The sequence below is a fragment of the Cardiocondyla obscurior genome, linkage group LG23, assembly GCF_019399895.1.
Source record: "Cardiocondyla obscurior isolate alpha-2009 linkage group LG23, Cobs3.1, whole genome shotgun sequence".
NCBI lineage: Eukaryota > Metazoa > Arthropoda > Insecta > Hymenoptera > Formicidae > Cardiocondyla > Cardiocondyla obscurior.
Genome location: NC_091886.1, coordinates 593,569 through 611,163, shown reverse-complemented (window position 1 = coordinate 611,163; position 17,595 = coordinate 593,569). Strand labels below are relative to the sequence as shown.

At 40.8% G+C, this 17,595-nt stretch overlaps 1 protein-coding gene across 1 annotated transcript; it reads right to left on the bottom strand.

Annotated features, from left to right (window-relative positions):
- Window positions 1–109: 109 nt before the first annotated feature.
- Window positions 110–1,399, bottom strand: LOC139111206 (uncharacterized). Its single transcript, XM_070671336.1, has one exon. It carries the CDS (start codon window positions 1,316–1,318, stop codon window positions 236–238), a length of 1,083 nt encoding a protein of 360 aa, XP_070527437.1. The 5' UTR covers window positions 1,319–1,399; the 3' UTR covers window positions 110–235.
- Window positions 1,400–17,595: the final 16,196 nt, after the last annotated feature.

Below are 17,595 nucleotides of genomic sequence, written 5' to 3'. Positions count from 1 at the left end.
CAATCGTCTACCGCCTCTACCGCTCCTTCCCTGATCAACCTATCAATTTCCTTAACGCAAGCCTGCTTCTCTATCACATTAAGATGAACGGAAGGTTCAAACTGTTGAGAGGGGGGGTTATGCCTAAAAGGCAGCTTGTAACCAGCAATGGCTTCCAAAATTACCGGATCACATGAGATTGTTTTCCATCTGGGAAGAAAAAAGGATAATCTGCCTCCTAGTGATACCTGTTCTATTAATGTCTCCTCGAACGGGACCTGGAACGATGCGTCGTTTTGTGGTGGACATTCTGTGCCCCAGTCTTCCTCGGCGTTGTCCTCGACAGCCTCGGAGGGGCACGGGCGTTTCCCGGCTTAGTCGAAGGTGTCTGGAAAGACTGAATTGGTTGTAAGGGCTTCCTAGAGAGAGACGGAACCGCTCTAACTATATCCTTAGAGCACTTCTGCATAGAGCTGGCCTTCTTAATTTCTTCCCCGAAAGTTGATCCAAACAGAAAATTGTCTGCGGGGAGAGAATCCGCTGTTGATTTTGCTACTAGGTTCAACACCGAGGTGAACTGTGCTCTTCTATGTAGCGAAATACGAAAAAAGAGGTCTGCCATAATTTTTCCCGCATCCCTGAACTTGCTCAGAGCCGAGCGTGCCTCCGGAGACAAAGATGTCTGGATTTCCTGTCTCAACATGTCCGAAAGCGCCTCTCCCAGACTATATAACACTATACCTGCTTGGTCTTGAATTTTGCAGGTGTAAGAATCTCGCTTAACGACCGGATTCGATCTTAAGGCCGCCTCGCACTCAGGATTAAGCTTTGGCGCTCTGAGGAAGTCTGAAGTATCCGGCGGCAAATACTTCTTCAGGAGGACCTTGCGTTCCTCCTCCGAGAGGCCCTTGCGTGCCAATGCGAGCCATTTTTGAGCTACAAGCTCATTCCAGGGCATAGGAGCCGCAGATTCTGCATCTGAGCCAAATAATTCTCTGGCCAGACTATCCGGTTGGGCATCAGAAACTTCCGCTATCTTCCCATCCTCTGCAACTTCTGCAAAATGAACTGTCCGATCAACATCAAAAGATGGACTTAAGAGTGCGACATTATGCCGCCTGCATTTTACAAATGCAGGACCTGCATTTTTGTACACACCTTGCTGATGTGCCGGTGTAACCGAGCACTCAGATGCTTCTGCCTGAGGTACAATCACCGCTGGAACAGTCTCGGGCTGTTCAATTACAACTTCATGCAAAGAAGCGTGCGAAACAGGCGAGGCAGATGGGGAACGGCGAGACGAGTTAACCTCATCTGCTACACGTGTCATGAAGTCCATGATCCGTGAAATTTTTTCCTCAATATTATCGAGCCGACTCTCTGACGAGGAGTGTCTTCTTTTTCGCGATTTATGCGAATGTTTACCCATAATGAAGACCAGAAACAGCACTCGAAAATACGATGAACCAAAATAGCCTGTGCAAGCGAACGCAACAGGAAAAACAATGGCGTTGGGTCGGGGCGCGCGCAGGGACAGCGCGCGTGGCGTCATCACAAAAGTTATTTTTTGTAAATTAGCCTGTTGTAAGTAAGCAGCAGCGGAACGCTACTACAAGTATCCATCCGGACGAGACGGGGCATAATTATTAATGTCTTAATTCGCTGCCCGACAAATATCTATAAAGAACTGATCAGTAGACTTGTGGAAGATAATAAAAATGGTGTTATGGCGCATGAGGCATGAGGTTAGATATAACTACAGATTTATTTAAATATTTAGTTTAGTTTAAGGATTTAAATACTTTGAACTCTTGCGTATACAGAATGTCCCAGACCAAAAATGTGATATTTTGCACATAGGTAGGTCTCGTCGGAACAAGACGAAAAGTCTTTTACCATTTTGTAAAATTCTTGCCCGTTTTTGAGAAAAAAATTAATTTCTCTTCCGTAAGAGCGCGAGCAAGTGAGCGCGACAGACGACATCTGAGCCTCTTCGTCTACTTGACGCTCTTTTTTTATATCATTTGTTGGATGGTAACGACGAATGTTTTTTGTACGGTATAATACATGGTGAAGCGTGAAGTGCAGAAGAACAGATAGATGATACCAATGGAAGGGAAGATAAGAAAATTGCAATGTGAGAGGATTCAAAAGACAGGATGTGTTTCGTAGCGTCTTGCGAACATATACATTTATACGTATACGCGTTGTCGTGCACGACTAGCGAATAAAGAAATACCGCCGAAAGATTAAAGGAGTTCGCCCGCCGACGCGGCATTTTTGATCGCGGCATATCGACCGAACAATATAGCCTTATCTCTAGCGTCGCGAAACGAATCCAGACTTCAAGAGAGTCACCGATATCCTATCTGAAGGATTTTATTACATTGTTTCGACCAATCATAGGAAGTTCCTTCGTTTTCTTCCCGAAATCGCGAAGAAACCGAACTTTCGAATCAGTCTAGAGAAACTCTCGGACCGTTCGACTTCGACGTGCGAATCTTCTGATAAAAAGCGCTAACAATTCGTGATAGATTACACGTAGAAACGGTCATTCTTCCCTAGGCGACGATACCGGTTAACTGGGTCTCAGAAAGGCGCCTGTACGCGAAGTGCGTTTTCGCCACGCGACCGATAAAGTTCGTTTTTTATCAGGCGTTGTTGCGGGTGAAATTAATTATTAAAAATTAAAAGTATTTGTAAGACTTAAGGTCTCTGTGATTTGAACAATAAATATATTATATGAAAAACGAACTACCGTGTGAGTGTTAACGCGCTGACATCGGGTAGAACAAGATGGTAACAGCGGATCACTCGCCAGTAGCATATATTCCCCTGCATAGAACGGACGGAAGTTCTATGTAATATTAATATATGAGTTGTTGTTTCTAAATATATCTGAATCATTTAAGCTGCGTGTCCGACGTTATTTCATCTCTCGCGTTCCTTGCCACGAATGCAAAATCTCAACATCATTACTTTATTATGCTTTATTTTCTTTTTTTAATTCTTCTTTTTTTACTTTTTTGAACACTTGACGCTCTTTGCTTTTTTTTAAAAAGTTTTTGTTAAAACGATGAAAGAATATTAACGCAATAAGTGAATAATAATCGGATATGAATTCGTGTTTTTCAAGTGTTGCAGGAGCGCTGCTCTACGTTTACCCTTCCGCCCCGATAAGCGCATATTTTAAAATTACGTCACTGATTGTAAAATGTGCACGTGCTGTGGAATGACTAATTTCTACAGTGCATAGTCTCGCAATGTATGAGCATTCTCGATTTTTCTTTGAAATTTAATCTATTATGTATAGCGGTATTTTTTATTTTTGCGGCAAAGCACAAGCTTCCCAAGCCGCCTTTTCTTAAGCAAGGCCGCCGTGCTTTTTGTTTAACCGCCAAGCGAGACCGAACTCGTCGGTACCGATCGCCGTCGCGATAACCCGACCGTTAAGTTTTCGGTGTCGCGACGTTTCGAGTTTGCTCGATGCTTTTCGGGCTTCGTCGACGCTCCTCGAGCTTTCTCGATAGTCTTCGGCCTTAGCCAAACCGAGAAAATATAAGCGGGGCCTTCACGGCCTTAGCGCGCAGTCCTAGGTCCTGCAAGGAGAGTTCAGACCCACTGGGTCACCGATTTTCTTGAGATTCAGCCTGTATATTATATTGATACAGAAGTTTCCTATGTTATTCGGAGACGATGCACTTCTCAAGAATTTACGAAAAATCGCGATTTAAAGTTTTGCGTGTCCCTTTACTATCACTGCGTAAGAACAAATTTTCGAAGCACGGCGTAGTTGCCGGTTTGCGTCCTATTTTTCCATATATTTTTTTTTAAATATATTATTGTACGCTGAAATAAAATTTATTATTAATTTAATTTTTGCGTCTAAAAATACATTTTATAATACATATTTGAATTTTTTTATAGAAAAAATAACAATTGTTAGAAAATAAGAAAATGTCGAAAAATGTAACATGATATTTGTGCTTTGGAAAGTTTTGTGCGATTGGAAACTTTGCTCCTTTTTTTTATTACTTGCTGGCACCGAGAAATTTATAACTAAATATCCGGTCACGTAGACCGACTGATAAGTTTCATCTTCAGAGAACCTGGGCCATCCTGTAATATTATGCGCTTGTCCTTACGAACAAAGGTAGGGCAACCAGATATTGCGAGCCTTCACGCCGATGAGTTAGTTGCTCTCTGTATCTCAATGCGAAAAGACCGTGTCACTTGCAAAAAGAAATTGTCAGCTGCGATATAACTGCTTTAAGTCTTGCGTGCTTAATACACTTGCCAGGCCTGTTCGCGTGCCACAAGGCCAGCAAGCTTTTGTCATTTAATATTTTACTATTTTTTATCCCTATTATTTTTTGTATAATTTTTCTCTTCTTTAATAAATAAACTATAATTCACTTTTGGAAATTTTGGTAAAGTGTTATTGGAAACTCTAACAACAAGTTTTTAATAAACGGTTTTTGAACATATATGTATATTATGTATAACTCGGCATTATAATTCGGTGATATGTTAAAATAAATAAGATATATAAAATCTATTTATAACTATTTATTTGTTTATTAAATTTTTATTTATTTTAATTTGATATACAAATGATTAATTCTGCTTCTGACTTTTACAGTTTTTTGGATGATACAAGTCAAAGAAACAAATAAAACATAAAATTGTCTCACACCAAGCACACTTTATAAAACCTATTGTTTCGCAAACATATTTTTTTTGTAATAATGAGATAGAAAAACAAATTTCATTAACATTAAAAAAATTTGGTCTATTACTTATTAATTTTGACGCAAACCATGCGTATTTAATCATGGGTAAAAATATTGATGCACTTAACTGATGTAATATTAAAGAGTGAATTTTTATAATGTCTTCGCAAGATGATATTTTTTTTTCTTTTGAATTAATGTCGCAGCATTTTGCAAGCGCTTGAGAAAAATTTTTATTTGCCGGTAGAAGTACACATCACAAGACTGGCACAGTGGTGTGCATTTTGGTGGAATTATTTTTAATGTGCACGTTGCTTCCCCTTGTTCATTTTCAAATATTTCATCATGTAGAGCGGGATTAGTTTGACCTCCTCAAGAGTCAATAATGAATAAGAATTTATTATTTTTAACATACGTTAATACAACATTAGTCAAAAAATTTATATATAAATTAGTTGTAAGTTTACTGGAATTCGAACAGATGACAACAACGTTTTTATATTTACCCGTTAACACGTCAATATTACTTTGACCTTTAGGGCCAAACTTTCCCGTACTCTCTTGCACGCACAAAAATACAAATAGAATAATTTTTCCCGACGCGGTTAAGCTATACTGCGCAGTATATGAATGTGATATTTTATTTAAACTTTTATTTTTAACAAATACTGTTTTCATACCTTGATGTTCGAAATTCTTTTATATGTACTTTGATATTGACAACCAGTCTGATCCGTATTTATAACAAAATCTAATGGAAAATTAGAAATGATGGCTTTGGTTTACATTTGAAGTTTTTCGGCCGCTTCTAATACCTCGTCCATTGTGCAATAATCCTTTTTGCTGATTTATTTTGTTATTTTTTGCTGTTTTATTTTGTGTCTGTTTTTAAATAAATCCACCCATGAGTTGCTCGCATTAAATTTGAATTGCTCGTTAATATATGGAAAAGCTGCTGTCATTGCCCACTGTTGTAGTGTCCTAGTCGAAACCTATTACAATTAAAAGACAAAACATAATGTATGTTGCACCGGGAGGGTGCCGTGGGATTCGTTCTCCGGAGGGACTTGTAATTTTTGGGAAATAAAGTCGCCTCTTCGTTAATCTGATTCACTTCTTTATTTCTTTCTTCCTTTTTTACACTTGTTATTCAATTAAAGATTCCACGCGAGATACTTGTTAGCGACTGCCTGTCCGGGCCGCGGCTGCCCCTATATATCTCCTACTGTTGCTATGCCAAAAATCATAGCAATCAGCGGAATCGCGGGTGGCAACCGCGACTGTCCTCGGACTTCGCGTCCCGGCCGGAAATGCCGGGTTACCTTGATCGGCGGTATTCTGCCGATCAAGCTAAATGGTCGAGCGCGTGCGACATTCCAGCATTATTCCCGAGCCTCTGTTGCTAAGGGATCGGGATATAACATCCCTCCCCCCTAGGGAGAAGAAAAAGGGTTGAATGTTTCATTTTTTGTTCAAGCCTTTTTCTTTTACAAGTTCCCTTTCCCTCGGGGAGAAAAGGAAAAACGTTGAGTTTGTGATACGTCTTTTTTTTTTTTTTGTGGTTAATTATAGTTTATTTTTATTACAATATTTTTTTCTTATTATAGTAATAATTATAATAATGGCAGTAAATACGGTTAATGTTGTACTTAATTCTACGGAATATATTATTATTGTTTTTGTTCTAGCCGCAACATTATTATTATCTAATTCGGAACGCATTTTGTTTAAATCTAAGCTTAGTTGTAGTAGTTCATTTTTATTTCGTACAATTGGTTCCCTTTGTATGTTTTTTAATTGTGACGTAATTTTAGCAATGTTGGTTCTATCTTTGACTGGTATCATAGTGATATTATATGTTGGTATACAAATATTGATGTCGCTTTCTCCTAGAAGAGTTTTCGATTGTATTGTGAGGTCGTTTGTATTTAATTGGCACGCGTCCCTTAGTATTATTTTACCTGATCTGATTATATTTATTTTTTTACTCGGCTTGTGTTTACATCGTAGTTTAATGGTCTGTGACGCGGTCGAGTATAGCCACGCTTGGGGCTCGTTTAGTGCTGTCCATATGCTAACATTAGATATGATATGGCGGGTTTCGCATTTCTCGGGTTGACGTCCCGGCTCGGTGAGTGCTAAGACTTCGCAAGGTGCGTTATCTGATATGTGGTACGTCGCGAAATTGTTTTCGCATATAAGTTTTTTACTTCCGCGGATACAATTATTAATTTCATCGCGGGTTAAGGTTATGTATTTGTTATTTTCTTTGTCTAACGCGATATATTCGTGCGCGGTTTTAATTGTTTTGAAAATGTTAGCGTGGTCATAAACGGGAAACGGTATGACCGCTTTTAATTCGTATGTCGTATCGGTGACGACTGGCAATTTAATAATTATCATCAGAGCGTTGTGATCGCGGTAATGCGCTGTAATCGATATATATTTTTCGATTTGATTCCAGTTCTTAGGATTGGTATCGAACGGGAATTGTGATCCTTCGGGTAATTGAATCGTTGCATGTAGTAGCTCTGTTATGATTTTGTCAATCGGTAATAGCCGTGTGTTAATGATGCCTTTTTTTGTCCAGGAGATAAAGTCGATGGTGTCTTGTATGTCAGTCAGTAGGTCAGTCACGAGTATTCTTAGTGTGTTAAAGTGTTCCGTCATCTCCATTTGCCGCGTTACTCTATCTATCTGCTGACTTAGGAGGATGGTCGCGTTCGTTAAGACGCGGTCGTGTTGCTTGAGTTTAATCTCTAGTTCTTGTATATGGCTTAGTGTACCGTTTAATATTTTAAGTTGATTTTTCGCTACGTGTTGAGTCGTTTGCTGGCTTGCAATTAGCAGTTGTAACTGCTCTTGAATAATTTTTTCGTCGTTGGCGTCCATTATGCCGAATAAAGTTTTTCCTACTGTGCCTACTAAGTCTATGAGACTTCTTTTAACGTGTTGAATTTCATAGGTCGCGGTTAATCTGTCTAATGCGGTTATTAGTTTATTATTTTGCATTGTAACCAACATTGCTAAATTATGACATTTATCTTTTAATAATTCGCCGTTATATGCTTCATGTAGTTTATTACAGGCATTTTCCGCGTCGTCCACTTGGTTTTGTAATTTCTTAAATCTAATTTCAAAGTCGGCGATATTTATTATTAGTACTAATTTCCATGTAGTGTCGGATAGATGGAGAAGTCCATGGTCCTCATAATATAATCCGGGTTCGTGGATGAATTGTGTAATTGTATAAGGTGCGGTTTCGATTGCGCCCTTCGCGGTGGTGAGTGTTAATCTGAAATGTTCACTGGTTAAGTATGTGTGTGTGAGGTGTTAGCATATCGTGTTGGAAGGTGTGTGAGTTTCGTGGGTCGTCTTCATCGTGGGAATGAAGATGCAGCGTCGGCTAAAGGTACGTACTTTTTATCTTTGGTATAGGGTTTTATGCACGGATAACAATTACTTTCTCGGAGCTTCGGTTTATCAAAATTCGTTCTCGGCTTCAACGTTAAGGTTTTTCGTTCGTCTCATTAGTAAGACGCTAACTGTCGTTGTAATGACATCGTAATTTTGTTTGAAAAAGTAGAGAAAAAAGAAAGAGAAAAGTAATTGTTATTTCGTGTGTAGTTGTAGATATGTATGTGTGTGCGTTCGCGTGATTTATTGTTATATTTGTGTTTTTTGTTTTTAGTGGAATCGCAATCCTTTTATTACGTCTGCGAGGAGTGTTATTTAGCCTTTAGGCCTCGCGTATGTTCGGAATGCGTGGGGTTGAGGAGCCGCCACCGAGTTCAGTACTTGTGGCACAAATTGGAGCCGAGTTTGCGGATGCAGACAACGAGGGACCTGGAGTGTCGCAGGGTAGTTGTTGTCCCTGGTGACTACATTGGTGAGTCGAATTATTTTGGTTTATTATACTGTACATGGTTTTTGTTGTTGCTATATGTATATGTATATTTTTTTTTTTTTTTTTTTTTTTTTTTTACTGACTAATTTGTTTTTGCTTATGCTTAATGCTCTATGAACGCTTTTAGTCTATTTGCATGCACTTTCATTATTTTTCTGCCTTTTCTTATGCTAAAGTTAACATCGCTATGCTTTTGTACTACTATGTACGGTCCTATCCACAGCGCATCTAATTTCTTGGACCGGCCGCGTCGAACCGTTTCGTCGTAAAGAAGAACGGAATCTCCGACTCTGAATTCGCGTTTTCGGGAATCTTTGTCGTAATTTTCTTTCGCCTTTTCTTTCTCGGTTTTCGCGTGATCGTGTGCGAGAGAGTTGGAGGCCCGTAATCGTTCGTGTAATTCATTCGCATAGTCGTCATATGAATACGTTTCTTTCGGCGCGGTCTTCAGTGCTGTCGGTAATGTAGCACGATGTCCGTAGATAAGTTCGAAGGGGGTTAATCCGGTTGCCGTATGCGGGGTTGTGTTATATGTAAACATTGCATATGGCAACCATTCATCCCAATCGGATTGATCTTCGTCGATGTAATGTCGTAGGTACTCGGCCAGTGTTCGATGCGATCGTTCGAGTGCGCCGTTAGTTTGCAGATGATATGCAGTTGTTTGTATTTTTTCCATCCGTAGTAGTTTACAAATGTTTTTGAAAATGTTGCTCGTAAAATTCGTTCCTTGATCGGAAAGAACGTATTCCGGTATCCCGTGTTCAAAAATTATTTGAGTCACGAACGCTTTTGTTACGGTCGCGGCTTCTTGGTTCGGGATAGGAATCGCTTTACTAAATTTCGTGAGATTGTCTTGAAACGTTAGAATGTATTTATTATTATTGTTCGTTATCGTTAGCGGTCCTACTATGTCTAGGGCGCATTTTTCGAACGGTCTAGTCGGCGTGTCTGTGATTATTAGCGGCATTTTTGTCTTCCTTGATAACTTATTTTTCTGGCACTGTTCGCATTTCTTTATGTATTCCTCTATGTCTCTTCGCATGCCTGGCCACTCATGCTGTAATCTGATGCGGTGTAGTGTACGTGTGATGCCTTGGTGTCCGCCTATTGGTGTGTCGTGGTATTCATGTAAGAGCTTCGCTTTTTCTTCTGTTGAATATGTGTTCTTTTCTTTTAGTACGTATATTGGGAGCTTTTCTTCTTGCTGCGAGGGGTTTCTGCTAAGCGCGTCCGCGTTCGTGTTCTTTTTTCCGTCTTTATGGACTATTTTGTAATTATACTCTTCGAGTTTCAATCTCCACCTTGTCAGGCGGGACCCAGGATCATTTACGTTGAACAGCCAGATCAATGGTTTGTGGTCTGTTACAATCGTAAATGTTGTTCCATAGATATAGGGTCGGAAATGTTTCACCGCCCATACTATCGCGAGTAGCTCCTTCTCTGTCGTGCTGTAGTTTCTTTCGGCCTTGTTTAATATACGGCTTGCATATGCAATCGGATGATCCCTTCCTATCTCCCCTTGCGAGAGGATGGCTCCGATTGAATGATCCGAAGCGTCCGTTGTGACGATAAACGGGCGTGTGAAATCGGGGTATTTAAGTATCGGTGCAGTGATTAAATTCTCCTTTAATATTTCGAACGCGTTCTGTTGGTCCATTTCCCATCGAAATTTTTCGTCCTTTTTCGTGAGCGTCGTTAAGGGTTTCGCGATTTTTGAGAAGTCTTTTATAAATTTCCGATAGTATCCGGCTAGTCCGATAAATGATTGTACGTCTTTTAACTTTTTTGGTACCGGAAAATTTTTTACCGCGAAAATTTTGGAAGGATCGGGTCGAATTCCATTTTCGGTTATCAGATGTCCGAGATATAGTACTTCTTTTCGTAAAAACTCGCACTTGTCCGGTTGCAATTTTAAATTATTTTCTCGTAAACGTTTGAAGACGGCTTCGAGTCTCTTATTGTGTTCCTTTAATGTTGATCCGTAGATGACTATATCGTCTAGATACACGAGACACTTGATACCGTGTAGACCCGATAAGACCGAGTTCATCATGCGCTGAAATGTTGCCGGTGCATTTTTAAGTCCGAAAAGCATCCTATTGAATTCATAATGTCCCTCGGGTGTAGAAAATGCGGTTTTCTGTTTATTCTCTTCCTTCATCTGGATTTGGTGGTATTCTGATGCCAAATCCAGGGTCGTAAAATACTTCGCGTGCCCGAGTTGATCGAGTATATCGGTCATATTTGGAATAGGGAAAGAATCGCCTATTGTAATATCGTTTAGCTTTCTAAAATCGACGACTATTCTTAGTTTCGATTTTCCGGATGCGTCGGCTTTTTTGGGGACCACTAGTATGGGTTCGTTCCATTGGCTTGCGCTGGTTCTTATAATTCCTTCGTCGAGCATCTTCTTTACCTGCTCCCGTACTTCTACCTTATGTTTCTCGGGCAGTCGGTAAGGGCGGCAGCTAATTGGCCTACTTTCCTTTTCCGTGACAATTTCGTGCGCGACAGAGTCAGTAAAGGAAAGCGGGTCGCCTTGCAACTGGAAAATGTCGCAAAAGCTTTCGCAGATTTTTGTCAATTCACCTTTTTCTTCTTTATTCAAGTGTTGGATTCTAAGCTGCTTTTTAACGTGCTCTCTTCGCTGCTGCACTGCGGCTATATTTGGCTTATCTTGTAACGCGAGCGCGCTGACCGTGCACAATTGCGGCTCCGCTTCTATGTGTACTGCAAGTATATGGAATGGCACGGCTGTGTCTCGTGTGTTTAAAATGCTTATGGCACAAGTATTATTTTCAGAGGCTACTAGACAATTGCCTATGAACATGCCGGGTTTAAGTTCATCGGCATATATTATTCCGATCTGGTTGCTGTCGGTGACGGCTTGTATTATTGTTTCGCTTCTCGGTGGTAGCGTCGTGCGTACGTACGGTTGTAGCGGGATCGCGGCGCGGTTAATTATCAAAAGTCCGTTCTCGACGTCGTATACGGTGCGTTGCGCTTTAAGAAAATCCATCCCGAGTATCCCGTCGTACGCAATGGGAAATTCGTCGGGCACTACGTGCATAACGTGCGAGATCGTACTGTCTCGCAAGTAAATTAACACGCGGGTTGTTCCTATTGTTTGCGCCTTATGTCCGGTCACACCAGTTAGAGCCATCGATTCAGTGTAAATCGGTGTATCGCCCTTCAGCTTCCCCACCTTGACGAGGGTGATAGCAGCACCGGTGTCCAGTAAGAACGTCATTTTCCCGCCCGTGGCTTGTAATACGGGCAGGGTGACGAGATCCAAGTGACGATTCTTGTTGTCGTTTGAGATGTGTAACACCTGATAATCTCGCGCGGGCCGCGTCTCGTAACGTGCCTCGTTATCTACGCGCGTGTCGTCGTGTGTCGGTTGTCTCGTAGGCGCTCTCGCTCTCTCCTCCGGTAAGGTTGAATGCACCGTGGTCGTCCGTCGGGGTGTTCGCGGGGGAGCTCGGTTATCGTGTCGTGCTCCTTGCGGTGTCTCGCTGTCCCTTTTTAACTTACGGCATTCTTCGCGCGTGTGATATGGCTTGTTGCAGTAATTGCAAAATTTGTCCGTGGTACTAACGCGCGGTATATTTTCGGCTCTGGGCAAGCCGAACCTGGGCGCGTACCTGCCGGTGCGGCACAGAAATCCCGGGTGCCCCTACCTCCCGCATCTGTTGCATGTTGGCACGGGGGGGGGCGGTTTGCCGGGGTGCGCGGGAAGTTTCGCTCGATGTACGCTCGCTCGTTGTATGTGCGTACGGGTGCGCTACGCTGTCTTTCTTCCGCTGCAGCTCCTGCTACCGCTTCTTGTAGCGTCCTGTAGTTCCGCGACCGGACGATTGTCTGCAGATGCGGCAGCAGACCCGTCTGATAATTGTTCAGCACTTGTTTCTGGAGCGAGTTCCATATCCCGCGTTTTTCGTCCGCCGTGTAGTTGGAGTCTTCGCTCAACGCGTCATATAGCTCGGTTACTAACGTGTCGGCTCGGGTTCCGTATGTTTGCGCGCTTTCTCCCGTGCGCTGACGTAGCTGGTTGAATTCCAGCTGGAGGTGTGCTGTACCTCGTCGCTGCACGTAACCCTCTTCGATTTCGCGTATGAATTGCGCGAAGTTTAGAATTTGTTTTGATTCAAATCGCGAGAGTGCTCGTCCCGTAAGTTTTGTGTCGAGTATAGCCGCCAATAACTCATCCACGTCTTCCGGGTCTACTTTTCGCGCCGCATATTCGCATGCCTTAACGAACTTTTTACGTTGTTTTTCCGTCGAATGAGGGTATAAATCCGATTGCGTTTTGCAGCGTTAAGTATTGCCGCGGGTTGTTGAGAGAATGCCGTACATCTCTTTGGGGCCGTCTCGGGGGTGGCACGGGATGCTGCAAGGAGTCCGCCGTCCTGTTGAGCCTGGCGCCGTATCTTTGCGCGAGATATTCGTTCTCTAATCTTTCTACTCTCGTTGCGGTCAGTGATATCGCGTCGAGTATCGTGAGCATCGCGTCGTCGCGCGTTGTGCCGCCTGGTCGCGAGATTGGTGAGGAGTGTCGACACTGCGGTTGTGTTGTGTTTGTGTTAGCGCCGGGTTCCGTGTTGATGATAGAGTTTTCGCCGTGTGAGGTCCGCGCTCTCGCGCCTTCCCCGCCTGTAAGCGAGGGCTCGTTCCTTTCGCCGTTATCGGTCATCATGAATATAAATCGCTGGTCTTCGGGTGCAAATATTTCGCTCACTAGCGATTTTATTGACGATCGGCGACTTTGATTACCGGATTCTTCGGCTTCTCGGTAATTCACGAAATTCGCGTTACCCGAATACATGGGTACAGGGAGGGAGATTCCGTTCGTGAATTCGTAAATCGCGCTATCGCGGTCCAAGATTTCGCCGTCTACCGTTATTTCGCGGATAAAACTTCGCGTCTGATTCGTTAGCCTGCACGGAATTCTTTTAAAGATAGGTTGTAGGTTTTCGGGCTCGGTCATGCCGTTCAACCACGATAGGCGCGACGTGTGACAGTGTAGTAGGAATTCGCCGCGGTACATATAATCTTATTCGCTTTTTCGCCCTGTATATATATATATATATATATATAACTAACTTACAATAGCGCCGGTAACAGCATGCTGCTTGATAGCTGATGAGTCGCGATGTTCTCAGCTTGGCTGCTCGTACGCTTTTCTATCTCGTATTCGGTCTGCTTGGCTGCTTATCTGCGTGGCTGCTTATCTGCGTGGCTGCTGCTCGTAGTTACGCTGGTCAGGGGATGCTCAGGTTGCACGTCCGGCTCTCCCTTGCTTATGGTCTTCTTCTATCTTCTCATTCATAAATTGAGTTCTCACAGATTTTTTATTTGTTTGTTGCAGAGGTCCCGCACTATCAATCGAACGCCCAGTAGGAGGAAGGGCGACTACACGAGGGCGACTAGACTCCGGGGGGCGAATCCCACCGTTGCCACCAATGTTGCACCGGGAGGGTGCCGTGGGATTCGTTCTCCGGAGGGACTTGTAATTTTTGGGAAATAAAGTCGCCTCTTCGTTAATCTGATTCACTTCTTTATTTCTTTCTTCCTTTTTTACACTTGTTATTCAATTAAAGATTCCACGCGAGATACTTGTTAGCGACTGCCTGTCCGGGCCGCGGCTGCCCCTATATATCTCCTACTGTTGCTATGCCAAAAATCATAACAATCAGCGGAATCGCGGGAGGCAACCGCGATTGTCCTCGGACTTCGCGTCCCGGCCGGAAATGCCGGGTTACCTTGATCGGCGGTATTCTGCCGATCAAGCTAAATGGTCGCGCGCGTGCGACATTCCGGCGTTATTCCCGAGCCTCTGTTGCTAAGGACTCGGGATATAACATGTATATATTTTTTAAAACACTTTTGTTTATTTTTTCTGTTTTATAATACTATGTACTTACTTGCTCATAAAAAGCTCTAGCTTCTGTGAAACGCTGGAAAGTTCCGAGTCAATATATATCCATTTCTCAAAGTGAGTTCCACCGTTTTTGACATCTTCTGCCCATTTTTTTAGATCCTCTTTTCTGTTTAAACGGCTGCATCCTTTTTTATGTAAAGTTGCCAAAGACCACTTTGGATGAACTTTAGCTAAAGCGACCGTTTTTATTTTATATCCTATAGAAATATAGTCAAAAGGTTGTTTTGTTTTTAAAAATTCGTCAGGTTTATAATTATCTTCGTCAATTTGACACTATAAATAAAAATCAAATTGCATGAGCAAATTATAAATGTTTGTTTTATACAGTTTTGATAAACGTGCTAATTTTATTAATAATATAAATATTTTAACATACCTTTTCGTATAATTATTCGTTATCACTTTCATCAAATAATATTAAATCGTCATCTACAACCACTTGTCGATCTGATAAAATGTTTATTATTTCTTCGTAAATTACTTCACCCATAACTATTGACACAGAACTTATTTTTTCTGGAGGTTTATCAGTTAAAAGATCATTTGATTCAAGTAAAAAATAACAATGTTTAAGAGTAGTTGTTATTTCTCCCTTAAAATCTTCCGTTTTTAGCACATTAATTCGTTCGTTTTATAATTGTTAATTTATTTTTACGGTAGACGTACTAGGTGGTTAATCCATTTTAAAGCTTATCACAAGAAAATTGTACAAAATTTATTTTTTTTTTTCCTTTAGTTGTAATCGTTCGAAATTAGAGGGTGTCTCTTTGTTTTAATAAAAAGAACTAAACATAACTGATGTTTACTGTTACTTTATTCAATTGTTACTGACTTGCCTCTGGACTGTTCGCAGATCCAGAAGCTTTGTGATCAGAGTTGCTGACACGTATATACATATCTCTTCGCTAGGTGTAAAACAAGATGAGACATCCGAGTATCATCGCTGATACACGATGACGCATATGTTATTGTAACCAAATATATTTTTATATTATTAACGATTAACCTATTAATTAAAATCAAATTAAAATAAATAAAAATTTAATAAACAAATAAATAGTTATAAATAGATTTTATATATCTTATTTATTTTAACATATCACCGAATTATAATGCCGAGTTATACATAATATACATACATATATGTTCATAAACCGTTTATTAAAAAATTGTAATTTTTTCTATAAAAAAACTCAAATATGTATTATAAAATGTATTTTTAGACGCAAAAATTAAATTAATAATAAATTTTATTGCAGCGTACAATAATATATTTAAAAAAAAATATGGAAAAATAGGACGCGAACCGGCAACGTGCACAGGGTGGGCGCACTCCCACCATTTTACGGGGGACGGAAGTTATAATGTAACGGGGACAGCGGCAGGCGGCAGCACTATCAGCCGCCATGTTGAATTTAGCTGTACCAGTGCATATAGCTGCACCGTTCCCGCCAATTTCATGTATGTGAATATAGCATGTCACTGTATTGCAGAGTGCATTGAAGTGTTGGTGTTGCTCTTTGTAATCATTGTGTCAAAGTGATTTGCAATTGAATTTGCAATAATTGCAGTGACAGTGAGTGCAAGTGAGTGACAGCAAGTGACAGAGATCAACGTATTCTACCAGGAGTGATCAGGAATAATCAGGAGTGGCCATCAGGACATCAAGAGTGATCATTAGGACGTCAGGAGTGACCAGGACATTGAAGATATTATAAAGTATTATTTGAGTAAGAATTTTGAGGCTTCTTTTGGTAAGTACAATCTTAGTACAATCTAATAAAGATATATATTTATTTTATTAAAAAATAATAAAACTTATGTATATGTAAAATGATATAGAAGTTGTAATAACAATATAATTAGTTTCAGGTTTCGAAGATGGTACGTAGATGTTGTGTGCCAAAGTGCACATCTGCTTCAAGTATGCCAGTGCATAGATTTCCAAAAAATAAAGAAAAAGCTGAAGCCTGGCTAAAAGCAATAGATCGGAATGATTTGATTGGAAAAGTCTTAATTACAAAATAGAAATATTCCAGCAAACACAATGTTAAATGTAACGTACATGTTAGTTGTAATTTCCTACTCAATAATGTAACTGTTAGATCTGTTTTATAACAGTTACGTTATTGAGTAAGAAATTACAACTAACATTTACATTACATTTAACATTGTGTTTGATGGCATGTAACATTAGCTATATTTTAAATATAAAACATTAAAAAGTAAAATTATTAATGTTCTTTATTTAATTTAGAATTTATTTGTTTACAGATTTACCACAGGAGAAGCAGAATGAATTGAGAATTTGCACAGAACATTTTACAGAAGAAATGTTCATCAAGGACAGATCCCGGCGATGTCTCAAAGAAGATGCACATCCTATATCAAATATTAATTTATTTAATACTAATATTAATGATGATAATATTATTACCGATATTCATTTTTCAAATACCACCGAAAATTCTACAAATAATGTTATTTTGGTTGCAGGTTCCCATCAAGATGTTGCACCAGGTAACGGTGCAAGGGGTCCGTCCTCTCGGAACACTTGTGTACCCACGAGGGGGCAATAAATAGATCTCTTTTTAATATAACTGTCATTATTTCCTTCCTTCGAATCGTACAGGTTTCGGGCAGCGTTACCGCGTCGAAGTTCTTATCAGAATAACCCGCGGACTTTCGGCGGCCGCGGGTTTTATACGCGACTGTTGCTAAGGCGGAAAAGCAACGGTCCGCGGATTTTGGGCACATAGGACAGTGACCGCGTTCGGTCATTACCTATGTGAAAAGTGCAAGGCGTCGATCAGTCAGCGGATTCCGCGATCGGAAGATCCGATCAACGCCGGTTGTTAACCCGGCCTGCGCCTTCGCGGGCGCGGCCTTGCTGTTGCCAGGGTCGGGTTACAACAAAGATAATATCGAAATTATTAAGAAAGAAGAAGAAATTAATAATCTAAAGGTTAAATTAAGAAGGCAAAAGAAGAGAGTTTATAAAAACAGAATTATTATTAAGAAGTACCGTCATA